Raw genomic sequence first — 13,117 nt, forward strand, 5'->3', positions numbered from 1 at the left:
AGTGGACCCAACATAATTTATCCATTATCGTATTGAACAATAGCACCATAATAACAAAAATGCAAACATTAACCACTTAAAAACTCGAAAATAGGTCATGAAGGTCATACAAAAAAATGAAAGATGGTGATAAATATAGGATAGTGTACAAAGTCATAAAATATAGTAAAACAAAATGCAAAATTAGTCAAAATCCGATTTATAATGTCAATTCGTGAATTTTTTTTAATGAATTTTGCTAAATCATAAGGACTAATTTGCTAATTCTTGATGTTTTTAGGAATTAAGTAATTATTTTGTAGGAGATGTAAAAATCATGATTAATTTTTGTGATCAACCATTTTCATAGACTGATGAACCTCGAAACGGTTTTGATGCTCTAATCCATTGTGCGTTTTGGTGTTTCGGCGCCAAATCCCATTTACACGCGCACGTACCTCCTCTTCTTCTCCCTGTTTCTAGATAAAACCTAGGCAAAGAAAACAACAAATCGATTCCCCTTTCCCCTTTTCGATCTTCAAATCGATGCATATCTAAACAGTTTTCTCTCTGTAACTTCTTCTCTTTGCTCTAGAGGGAGAAAGTGGAGAGAGAGGGAGGAAATGGCGATGGTTGATCATCAATCCAAAACCTGCGTTGTTCTGGGAGGTAGAAGCTTTGCTGGGAGATGTCTTGTTGTGAGGTTATTGAAGCTAGGTAATTGGATCGTTCGAGTTGCCGGTTCCGCTCACTCCCTTCAGCTTGATCCTTCCGATTACGATTACGACTTGCCTTTGAACCGTGCTCTCTCTACTGGTCATGCTGCCTATTTCCATGTTGATGTGCGCAGCAGAAGATCCGTCATCAATGGTACTTTATAGTTTATATTTATATATGTATGATGATTTCCTTTTGTTTCCTTCTCTTTTCATTTTTATGTTTTACTTCCTTTACCATAAAAATTGCATCAGTTATTGCTAGTGAGATTTTTCCTTGAATGTATATGCGTACTTCAAGTTTCTCACAGTTTGTAGCAGAATTTCTTCCGATTCTGTCAAATAGATGTGGTGAGAAGCTCAAGAAGATTTATGGCAAAAGTGAATGTTGTAATTAATCACATGCAATTTGGTGTAATTAATAACATGCCACTGCTTCTAATTGTAACTATTAGGTGTGACTTACTTTCACATACGTAGTTCTCACATTTCTCGATTTAGTTTCTAGGAATTCAGTGATAGCCTATGTGGAAGGCCACATACAAAAACTTTCTTCTCCAAAGTATTGCAAAGCAAAGGGGTTGGTGCAAGGGTTACCCTTAGGGAAAAGCTACTTTAAAAATTTAGATTAAAACTGGAAAACTAAGCCCATAGGACAGAGAAGAGCTGGTTTCTGTATTGGGTGAGATGCATACCAGGTGTTGGATTTTGCATTGACAATAGAACTAAATACTTACAAAATAAGAGTGGTACAATAATTTAGCCAAGGAACTGAAAAAGAAACAACAATTGAACCAAATCAGATGGCATGGCATCTCATCTAGGCACAAAACAGTGCACACACTTGTCACATTCTGTGTGTGTGTGTTTTCTTGTGGTTGTGTGGCTCCTTTTTTCAACTAGACCTATTTAACGACTCTTCACAATTAAGAGCTCATTTGTGTCCATCAAAAGTATAAACTGATGTGCCTTAGAATCATACACAACAAGAACATGATTGATTTTCTTAGTTGAACTCATCAAAACTTTGCTTATGATAATTTCATTGCTAATATTTTCTCTGCATGTTTTCATCTGACTAAAAAGTCGACACACTCTAGAGAGAAAAACATACAGTGATTCCTTTTAGGTTCTTTGATGAACAGTGTCTCAAATCCATGACAAAGATATTGCACTGATTCCTTTTCTTGGGAAACATCTTTTCACCCAATCCCAATTGGTTGAACAATAAAAAAAAGGGTATATGACATCCCTTGGTGCCCCACCAAGTAAGGAATTAGATAGAGGGTAGTTCATGTTGAGACTTTTTTGAAGATTGCAATTAGAGGCTAAGATGAAGGATTAGTACTTTTGCTTGCATGGGTGAGAATTGTGTTTTTTCTTTAATGTGTTCGACTCAGTTTACTCTTTTATTATGCTGGAGAGAAAGAGTGGATTGAAACCTAATCTTTTTTGGCTATTTTGTAAAGGTCCTGATGCCACTGCTGTAGAAGAAGGAAATTATGTTTTACTGCATTAAGAAAATGTGGAGTACAGTTTACAGATTATAACTAGAGTTTGTGAAAACAGTAGAGAAATACTAAAGACTACACTAACTATGTAGTTATAACAATCCACTAGCTAACTAGTTATTCTAAGTGAGTCAACTAACAGAGGTGAATTCTGATGGGGTAGATAGAGAGACATAATGTGTTGTGGTCCATTTATATATCTGCAAGTGACATGGAGTTAAAATATATTTGTTTTTTTGATGTGGAAGTCATCTCTTATTAGTGCTCTTTATATCTTTATCACCATAAAAGAATTAGCAAATTTTTTGGTATCTTTTCTTCTTTATAAAACTTAGTCCTCCAAATAGTGAATTTTAGTTTGATCTTGCCTATGGTTTGTATTTCTTTCCATGATTTCTCTTTAATTTTGTCATTGTATGTAGCTGATGTATGCAATATTTGTATGATGTTGGTAATTTTGATTTCACATACCTTTTTTTAAAGGGTGACACATAAGTCAAAGAACCTTGTTTTCTATCATGGTAATTCAATGCTTGATTGAGAGCTCTTTCAGAAAATGTTTTCTTTTTGCAGCTATTGAAGGTTCATCAGTTGTGTTCTACATGGATGAAGATGATTCCTGCAATCTTGATTTCTATTCTGGGTACACGGTAATTGTTCAAGGTCAATCTTATCACCCCTAAATTATTTAACCTCTAGAGTGTTACATTAAGGTATTTGTAAAAATTCTCATATCTTACAAATTTTTATTTAATTTAGGTGTGAAAAACGTCATCAGTGCTTGTCGGGAACGCAAAGTTAAACGATTAATATACCAAAGTACTGCAGACGTAGTGTTGGATGGTTTACATGATATACATAATGGAAATGAGAGACTTTTATATGCTACAAAAGTATGTCTCTAAATAGTTTCTCCCTTATTTGTGAAAGATTATTCCACTTCCTTCCTTCCTTCTACATATTGTGAACTTTTTTTAATAAAAAAATTGGAAGAACAAAATTTAATATCGACTTCATACTATTTTAAACTACAAGTTTGAAGATGGGTTTGCATCATCATTAATTAGTTTGTTATCATCCTGCTTTCATTTCTTCTTGTCATGGAATTCTACTTGAAAAATCTACCAAATTATTGCCATTCCATTGAAGCTCAAAGGTAACAAGGCAAGTTAAAGAAAAAAAGTTTGTAGTTTAAGTATAATGCTGCTATAAATATAATGAAACTATGTTGCTATTTCTTGCATTGATTCCATAAAATCAAAACGAAACTAATTTTAAGATGGATTAGTTTTCTGTGTTAATGCAGAAAAGGTGGGAATTCATTATTCATTTATTCTTATGCAAAGCTTCTTACATGATAACTTTGTTTGCTATGTGACAGTTTAAGAATGTATATAGTGAACTTAAGGCTCAAGCAGAGGCACTTGTTTTGCATGCTAATGATATGGATGGCCTTGTTACATGTGCTCTTCGCCCTACCAATGTTTTTGGACCTGGAGACAATCACCTTTTGCCATCTCTGGTTGATGTTGCAAAATCTACTTGGGCTAAGGTGTGTGTTTAACACTGTAACTATAATCCAGTTTTGCAATTTAACTACTTCATCAACATATATCTTTTTTTGTTCCTATTTATCATCAGTCAAATCTGAAAATTTGGTGCAACAAAATCAGGGCTTGTTTGGTTTGTGGAATCTGGTAGAAATAGAATTCGAGATTCCATTCCATGGTGTGTTTGGTTGTCAAGTGGATGGAATTTAATGGAAAATTCCTTCCAAAACACATTACACAAACCAAACGCCCCCTTAGTTTACTTCTAAACATGGTAATCGGAAAATACAAACATATTTGACAACAAATTTGTCTCCTAAATGCACTTTACTCCCTCTCTCTCTCTAACAGTTATAGTTGACATGAAAAGTAGTAGTACCATTTATTTATAATACGTTTGTTGAGAGGTTTAAGTTTTTCTGTTTTAATAAAATTGTCTTGGATATAGTTTTTATAAGTAATAAAGTCTCTCATTCCAGTTTATTATAGGAAGTGATGGAAGCATGTCTGACTACACCTATGTGGAAAATGTCGCCCATGCCCTTATCTGTGCAGAAGCTGCTTTGTGCTCTCGTATGGTTGTTGTTTCTGGAAAGGTAGCTTCTAATAATAACAATGTACTTTCATTTTCATTTGTTTTTTTTAGGCTTCCTACTTTCATGCAAATCACTTACCTTACACCTTTAGTTTATTTCATGATATAAAGTTATCCAATTTTTCTTAGGTATTTTTCATCACTAATCTTGAGCCAATGGGCTCTTGGGAATTTTCCTTACGCATACTGGAGGGGTTAGGTTATTTCAGGTAATAAATGCATCATTTCCAGTTAATAAATTCGGTTGTACATTATATGATTATAAAAATGGCTAAATGTAAGACATAGCAACATATGTTCGTTTGTTCTAATATTGTAGCATCCTATGTCCATTTAATTTATACATCAATGCACTTTTTTTCTTCTTATTATGGCATTGTACTTTGAAAAAATCTATCAATTGTAGTATTATACTCACATTTTTTTCTCGTTTGGAGATTATACTTTGAAATTGGAAGGAAAATATAAACGAGGGCAGATTTGTAAAAAGTTAGGGCTTTGTGGGAAAAGCCTCATTTCCTTGACTTTTTCTCTATAAAGTCATTCTTTCAGCATTAAGCGAAAAAAGAAACACTCATATATAGCTTACAGAATTAAGTTCTTTTCTCATCAAGTTAAAAAGAAACAACACTATAGTTTCACATAAATTATCTTAATCATGTAAGCTAAGCAATTGGTATTGCTTTCTTATTTGTAATCAAATGTCATAAGAGGAAAGGCACTCTCTTTCTTTTCATTCCAAGCATTTTTCCTTTTTTTTGCGATTTTGTTAATTGTATATTTAGTTTCTAGAAATAACTAGTCGTCTGTTACAACTTATAATCTTCAAGTTTTAATGATTTTATTTTTTATGTTTAATTTTATACTTAAGTAAACAAAAGATTCATTTGTTATAATTAAAGAATATATAGAATAGAGTTAAAACTATACACTGTATTTAGAAACAACATAAAAAATTCATTCCCATCTTATAAACCAACCAAACATAATTATCAAATGTAATAACTTATACATTATTTATGATGTGTTGACTCTATCCATGCTTTTTATTTTAATTCACTTTTTCTGATTAGTTATCATGTGTAGTGGAACTCAATGAACATTGTACTTTTTTTTTTTAATAAATTGCAGGCCAATGGTCAAACTTCCTCCTGTGGTTGTCAATTTGATTGTTTATCTCATTAAATGGATGCATTCAAATACAAACTCAAGAAACATAAGTAAATCTGTCTCAGTTCACAATGTTGTCCAATTAATGTCACACACTACAACCTTCGATTGCTCTGCAGCCCAACAACACCTTGAATACTCACCTGTTGTCTCACTGGATGTAAGTTTTCTGATTTTGTAGTTTATTATTTTTCTAAATTCTAAATTCTAAATTCTTTCCAAAATATTTATTTGGATTTTATAGATTTTTATTAATTGTTAATGTACAGGAAGGTATCACATCAACCATTGAATCATTCTCTCATTTAGCAAAAGGCTCAGCTTCCACAATTTATGATGTACTTAATGAACAATCAAAAATGGAGGAACTACTAGGTGGCGGGGAAGGTAAATATCCATACATTTTTATAAATAGTTTAAAAAGATAATAAATCTAGTTTTGCATAATTTGAATTCTGTTTATTTTGTGAAAATTTATACAATGTTTATTTCTGATTGCTTTAGTATTATATTTATACCACACTGAGCTAAAATATATTTTTTTTATTAAGACATCATTTTTTTTGACACTATTAAAAAATCTACCAATTATAGCAATGAAAGTTGCTTTGTATTTAGTTGACATTGCTATTATTGTGCAGATTTTTCAATATACAATGAAATAAATGAAAACTAGGATGCTATAATAGAGTAATGTATGAAAGTAGATTGCCATATCTTGTATTTACCCCTAGTTTCTAATATAGTGCAAATATTTTTTTTCTTGGGGAAATATTATCTGTGGACTGATAATATATATAGTTTTCTTAATGGAACATCTATCAAAAGGGAGTTTGCATTCTTTTGTAAGAAGACTAAAATTTGTTTTTGATTTACATGAGAAAGAGAATTACATGTGTTTGGTGTGGTCTTCAATTATACTTTCGGAATAATCTACTATTCTATGTAAAATATACAGAAGCATAATAAGCATCTTACTAATAGTAACCTTGTCATTTACGTTTCAAAATTCTTAATTTCTATGTTTTGAGCAAAAAAAATATTAGTTTTTTTATATGAGTAATTTTACTTCCCTTTGTTTTGTCATGGATGCAGTTGCAGCGATTTTGTTATGGAGAGATGAGAGGAAATCATTCGTATGCTTTTGTGGAGTGGTTTCTGTGTTCTACTGGTTTTTTCTTTCTGAAAGAACAATTGTCTCATCTATTGCTCTGATGCTGTTGGTTATCACAATTTTTCTATATGGATATGCTTCATTCTCTGATGCAAATCCCCAAATGTCTACTCAACTGTAAGTAGTAACCTTGCCCAATTTTTTTTTAGCATTAAACACCTACTTCTTTTATTTTTAGGTATTTCCATATTTCCTAGTTCAAATTTTTCTGCAACTTGGGTTCCTACAGTTCTAGGTATTTACGTTTTGAGGTCTCTGAAACTGGTATGAAGAGTTGTGTGAAAGTTATAGCAAACATTTGGAATGAAGTAGGTCGTGTTACTAGATCATTGGCACAAGGAAAAGACTGGAATTTGTTTTCAAAGGTACTTTACTATATTTTAAGATACTTTCATTTATTTGTTTATTAAACCATTCTACTTTCATTTCTTATACTCAACTGGTGCAGGTAGTAGCTTCGCTTTATCTTTTCAAGTTGCTTATTGTCAACTCTTTCCCCAACTCATTGGGAGTAGGTATGCATCTCTAATCATATCTTATTTTTTTTTATTTCTCTCTATTACAACATTCTACTTTCACTTTTTTTTTTTTATAATACACAAAAAAATAAAAATAAAGTATGTTGCTATTTATTCTTTAATCTTTTTATGTAACCCCAATGCAGCGTTGGCTTTTTCGTTTATTATGTTCTTTGTTTACGAGCAATACGAAGAGGAAATTGATGGCATAATAGGGATTTTAATGGAGCTTGTGAGACAATTAATGGTATTTGTGATGAGTCATCTACCCTTGATATCTGCTCTACATAAAACCACCACTAGATCTTCAATGAGATAAATGTATTACCTCTTTCAAATTATCCAAAGTTTGGAAGATTATGAGATATTTTAGCAACAAATAATCAATCTCTAGACCTTTTTTTTTTCTTCAAGTTTCTTGCAAATATGAGAATTGTGTTAAATTGAACTGGTTGGATAACATGATAGGTTAGAAGTGCTGACAAAACTTGACTTTGCATAACAATTGTTTTCTTTGAATTTCATATATTGTCTGAATATTTTGTTGTCTTGCTTACTTGTGCATTCCCCTCCTTAAATTTAACTTATTTGTCAGAACTTGATTTTGCATATAAGAGGTACATGAAGCTAAATGGCCTAATGAATTTATGTGTTGTATAAACATACTATACAAATACACATGATACATAATGAGATTTTCATTTTATCAAATTGGGTTATATCATCCATTTGTATCTGACATCGAAACTATAGACTATAATTAATAGTAACATACTTTTTTTTAGCTATAGCATTAGTCTCTCATTTTAGGTTATGCAGCTTCTGTAAATTACCAAGGTAAACTTTTGAACATTTGGGGTGCTGATGTTAAATATATGTATCATAAGTACGTTTTTATGTTAGTGTGTTACTCATGATATTTGATACAAAAGAATACGAGAGATGAAGAGAAAACTATACTCCTCTTTTATTTATTGTACTGATCTAACACAAAAAGAAAAAGGAGAAAATAATATAAATACTAAACATGTATAGGGTTGGCTCAACCCTTTCAACCCAATAATTATGATTTTATCCCCAACAAGTGTTGATCTTGTTTTCTGAAGTATTTTGAGCCCCATCACACTAGTCAATTCAAATTCACATGTCCATACTGGTACCCTCATGTGCAAAAGACAAGTTAATGAGCTTTTGGACTTAGGCATGACTCATCCCAGTAAGAGTGCATACTCTAGTCCCTTCATTTTGGTTCGGAAGAAAGACAATTTGTGGATTACATGGCTTCAAACAAAGCAACAATCCTTGATAATTTTCTGATTCCCGTGTGTTAGATGAGTTACACGGGGCCAATCTGAAGTCGGCTATAATTAAATTCGAATGAAACCCGAAAATATAGAGAAGACCGCTTTTAGAACACATGACGGACACTACGGATATTTAGTGATGTCGTTCCGTCTGACAAACGTGCCCTTGGCATTCCAAACGGTTATGAACGAGGTTTTTAGACATTTGTTACGCATGAAAGTGGTGATTATTTTTTACGATATATTGATTTATATTGCTACATGGACCACCACATGGAGGACTTGAAGTTGGTGCTGGAGATTTTATCACAAAATCAGACCGTGATGTATTATTATTATTATTATTATTATTATTATTATTATTATAAATGAATTAAATATTTTCTTAAAACAAAACCCAAAAAACTCTTATTATATTTAAAGTGGAAGTTTTAGGGGTATTTGAGAGTGTTTTTTAAAATGATCTATTGACTTATTGGTCTTTCAAAAAGTCAATAAGTTAAAAAGTTGTTAGGTAAACACTAATTTTCAGTGAAAAAATTGATTTTTTCAAAAAGCCACAAATTTTTGGTTTTTCTAAAAAACCAATAACGAGTTTGAGAAGCAATCCCAAACACGCCCTTAATAGTCATAACAGTTTTAGGCAATCTTGTCGAGCACGATGTAGTCAAGCTGAGTCTATGTTCCTCAAAAATATTAATTAAACAACGGGTAAACAAAAAACTTAGTGAATATATACATTACTCACCAATTATATCGTAAATGGTAGCGAAGCATAACTCATCATAGATCAAACCATATAGCATTGGATCTCCTTTTAGCAACACCATTATACTATGATGTTCTTAGAGGATCCAATTGGGAAACTATTCCTCAATCCATATGATGATCATTTAACTTGATACTAAGGCATTCTCCTTTCCTTTTGGATTGAAGACCCTGTATCTCCATGCCCAATCAATTCCCTACTTTGTACCGATATTCTTTGAAACCTTTTCAAAGTGTCTAACTTATTCTTAATCATATTGTAACATCTCAAAAATCACAACAAATTTAAACTTTTCAAAAACAACTCATTTACTCAAAAAGTGTTTACATAACCATTGTTCCCAAAAACATTATTTAAAATCAGAGTCTCCCACGATCCAACAACATAAAACCAAGGATGTGTACGGTCACACCTTCGCCTTGCCACGGTCCTCAGAAGTACCTGAAACAAAACTAAAACTATAAGCCAACACTTAGTGAGTTCCACCAAAGTACCACCACATAACATAACAAACAACAACATGCATACAAAGCCTTCAACATGACTAAACCGCCTCACCTGGCCTTCAGCCTACCTGGACCGCTCTCTGGGCCTTTGGCCTGACCGGACTGCCTCGCAGGCCTTCAGTCTAGCTGGACCTCCCTGGGTATCTTGGCCTTCAGTATCAGCTGGCCCGTCTCAACCCAGTAAACCATAACCATAATATATCGATATAAACATTATCACAATAATCAGCAACACATGTAGTCCTATAGATCTACCAGTCTAATCACATAACCAGTAAGCTCATATCTCAACATAACAACATAAAATAACCTGGATATCTAATCCAATGGACCGGCCTTGGTGCCTTCGACCCAGAAGTACAGTGAGGAAAACTCACCTCTTAGTCCGAATACAGTGTGAATGAATCTCTGCTCCGACAACCGGCTCTACCCGACTCCTAATAATCAAAAAATTTCCCATTCTAAATTAGTAACAATTTCCCAAAATACCCTTGGTTAAAATCAGTCAAAATCAACGAAATCAGCCAAGTCAACCCAACCAAGTCAACTCAGCCGAGTCAACTCAGACCTCATACGCGGGGTGTACTTCAGATGTACGTAGGGCGTACTCACTGTCTGAGGAGTCAGGGCTTGAACTGCGTATGCGCAACATACCAAATAGTATGCCCAACGTACGCAACTAGACTTCCACTTAATGAATTAAGAGCTTAATACTTAAGCTATTACGACCAAATTGCAGATCCAAGTCCTAAATATCCTCATTGACCATAAAGTTTCCAACTTTATGGTCTTGCATGGCCAATAAGTGCTAAATGCTAAAAACCCCATCCTCTTAACCCATTAAGACAATCAAACATATGGGGCTTACTCACTGTATGAGGATTCGAGTCTTGACCTACGTACGCGTAGCGTACCAAATGGTACGCCCATCATACATATGATTTGTCAGAAAGATAGCTTGAGTACTAGGAGTTATATGGATGAGTGACATAACCATTGTCTCTGTCGAGGTGTTGGGGAGGTTTTAATCAAGACATTGCTTCATTTGCAAGTGGTGGAGTTCCTTGTTAAAGGAATGGTCAGTTTTGTGCCTGAAGAAGCAGGAATGATTGTCAGCATTAGAGAGTCGGTATTAGAAATTTCAGAGCCTAGGTTTTAGAGTTATGGGAGTTTTGCAAAGAGTTGGGCTGTGTTTCTAGGCATGGTTAAGGATTTTGATGGCGAGATACTTACTATCCCAGTAAGGTAAATGTAGTTATTGATGACCTTAGTTGGAAGTCGGGTAGTGGGCCACTTCGTGAGTTGTTTCTATGAATGTCGATGTTTAATCCTCTATTTGAGTTGATGAAAAGCGATATGGAGTGGCTTTTCAGGACGAGAACGCCAATTGCACATGGGATCAAGAAACTGTTGTTATGGACATTCAAGGTTATTTGACATATCAAGTTCTGGTATGTGTTCCTGCACTGGAGGTAACGAGTAAATATCTACACCATGGAGGTTATAGCTAGGCACGGGATGCCATTTTTTATGGTCTCTAATAAGGATATGCAGTCCATGTATCAGTTTTATGAAAGGTTTTAGGAGGAAATGGGTACTCAGTTGCGATTTGGCATGTCCCCATTCATCCTTTTATGTAGTAAGAAGTACAAGACGTCTATGTGTGGGGTAAGATCGCTCATCGAGTATTAGGGAGCACAAATATTGTTCTTAAGACAAATGACATGTTTCAGTTTGGCAAGCAACTCAAACATGTAGAGAAGCCGGTTGCTATCCTTGAAGGAGATATGAAGACATCGTGCACAAGGAATTGAGTTAGTAAAAGAAAAATAAAGACATTAGAAATGTCCCAGGTGGATCTGAGAACTGAAAGTGGAGTTGCAGGTGCATGATACCTATCGTTTGCTAGCAGTGACTTCGAAGACGAAGTCCGATTCAAGTGAAAGAGAGTTGTAACACTCCGTTTTCCGTTAGTTATTTTAATAAAAGAATATAAGTATAAATAAAATTAAATAAAAGGCTCTTTTAAGTGATTATATAATAATTAAAAATGAATTAATAATTAAATAAATAATTTTAATAATCAATTAATACTAAAAATAATTAAGCAATGAGTAATTAAAGATTTTTATAAACATTTTCTCGGGGGGGGGGGGGGGTGTCACACCCCAAAACCGGAACGGTGGAAACATTCGGGGGTGGAGGACGTCATGTGTAGTATCACAACAATGAATAGTAGTAAACAAGCAACAACATCATCCATTGCATTAATAATATAATTTAATACAAGTGTGTTATGTGAAGTGTAATAGACACTAAAAATGTAAATCAAAATAAAAGATGAGTCTTGAACGAGCTCCATCTCCTCAAAATCTGGCACCGGAACCTGTCTACTGGTGACCTGAGAATACAAGTTATTTTGAAAGAGTTTATCAACTTTAAAGCTGGTGAGATCATAAGTATTTTAGTGTCATTGTTTGTAAGAAAGTGTTTGTAAGTATGTGATGTATACGTTTGTAAATGTTTGTAAAATGTTTGATTCTCCTAGAAAACCCTATGTTTTTCTACTAACAGTAGCCTTCTACCAAGGCATCAAGTGTTTGTATGTGTGTCTCTTGTAAGAGTATGTATTTTCCCAAATCTGACTATCATTAACCAAAAATATAGTTTTTACATTACTGTTCATCGTGTGAAGATCACAAAGTGAATGCAATGGGAAATAAAATAGTACTGTAGTGTTGTATTAAGTAACTACTGCTGTACTAACTACCTTAAACCAATTGTTATTTAAAGTACCATGTGATCGGCCTGTACCATACTACCAACTAGAAACACGACGATGTAAGACGTCGGAAGGAATGACGTTTGGCACCCGTAGACTTGCAAGTCCCACTGTAGCTAGCAGCAAGGTGTAGGATAGTCAATCCAATATAGATCTATACACAAACTCAACGCTCCCCACTTAAGGAGATTCTGGATACAAAACGAGCCATGACAGGTGATGTCATGCCCCATTACGTGGCTCACATAACTGTAGTAGTGTTCTTGTATATGTATTGTGTGTACTAGCTGTATTGTATGTTCTCTCTGTCTAGTATGTATGTATGTTCTCTCTGTTTCTCATAATAGTATGTGTTGACTCATGTATGAACTGACTCATTGTATGTTTCATTGTTCTAGTAATAGCATTAGTAACTTCCTAAACTATACCTATTATAGTTTACTAGTAATGTTGTTTGTATGAATGAACATGTTTGTATACCTTTGCTACCCAAAGGTATTGAATAGAAAGAAGGAAATTTTATATCTATATACATATACATAA

The 13,117-nt window shown here is 33.6% G+C and overlaps 1 protein-coding gene across 1 annotated transcript; it reads left to right on the plus strand.

Annotated features, from left to right (window-relative positions):
* The first annotated feature begins 326 nt into the window (after positions 1 to 326).
* LOC145167387 (3beta-hydroxysteroid-dehydrogenase/decarboxylase-like) lies at positions 327 to 7,769 on the plus strand. The gene is made up of 12 exons (XM_079086581.1): positions 327 to 849; positions 2,780 to 2,869; positions 2,966 to 3,099; positions 3,588 to 3,758; positions 4,236 to 4,352; positions 4,481 to 4,560; positions 5,483 to 5,681; positions 5,791 to 5,908; positions 6,617 to 6,812; positions 6,925 to 7,060; positions 7,144 to 7,210; positions 7,360 to 7,769. Exons 1-12 carry the CDS (start codon positions 603 to 605, stop codon positions 7,530 to 7,532), a joined length of 1,728 nt encoding a protein of 575 aa, XP_078942707.1. The 5' UTR covers positions 327 to 602; the 3' UTR covers positions 7,533 to 7,769.
* The last annotated feature ends 5,348 nt before the right edge of the window (positions 7,770 to 13,117 follow it).

Source organism: Lactuca virosa, chromosome 3 (genome assembly GCF_052849685.1).
Source record: "Lactuca virosa cultivar CGN04683 chromosome 3, Lactuca_virosa_CGN04683_v6, whole genome shotgun sequence".
NCBI classification, from domain to species: Eukaryota; Viridiplantae; Streptophyta; class Magnoliopsida; order Asterales; family Asteraceae; genus Lactuca; species Lactuca virosa.

Excerpts from the sequence above, each read along its gene's own strand:
- LOC145167387 (XM_079086581.1), top strand. The coding sequence starts at position 603 with ATGGCGATGGTTGATCATCAATCCAAAACCTGCGTTGTTCTGGGAGGT. Across the intron at positions 2,870-2,965 it reads GTACACGGTAATTGTTCAAG|GTGTGAAAAACGTCATCAGT; the intron begins GTCAATCTTATC and ends TATTTAATTTAG. Across the intron at positions 7,211-7,359 it reads CCCCAACTCATTGGGAGTAG|CGTTGGCTTTTTCGTTTATT; the intron begins GTATGCATCTCT and ends ACCCCAATGCAG.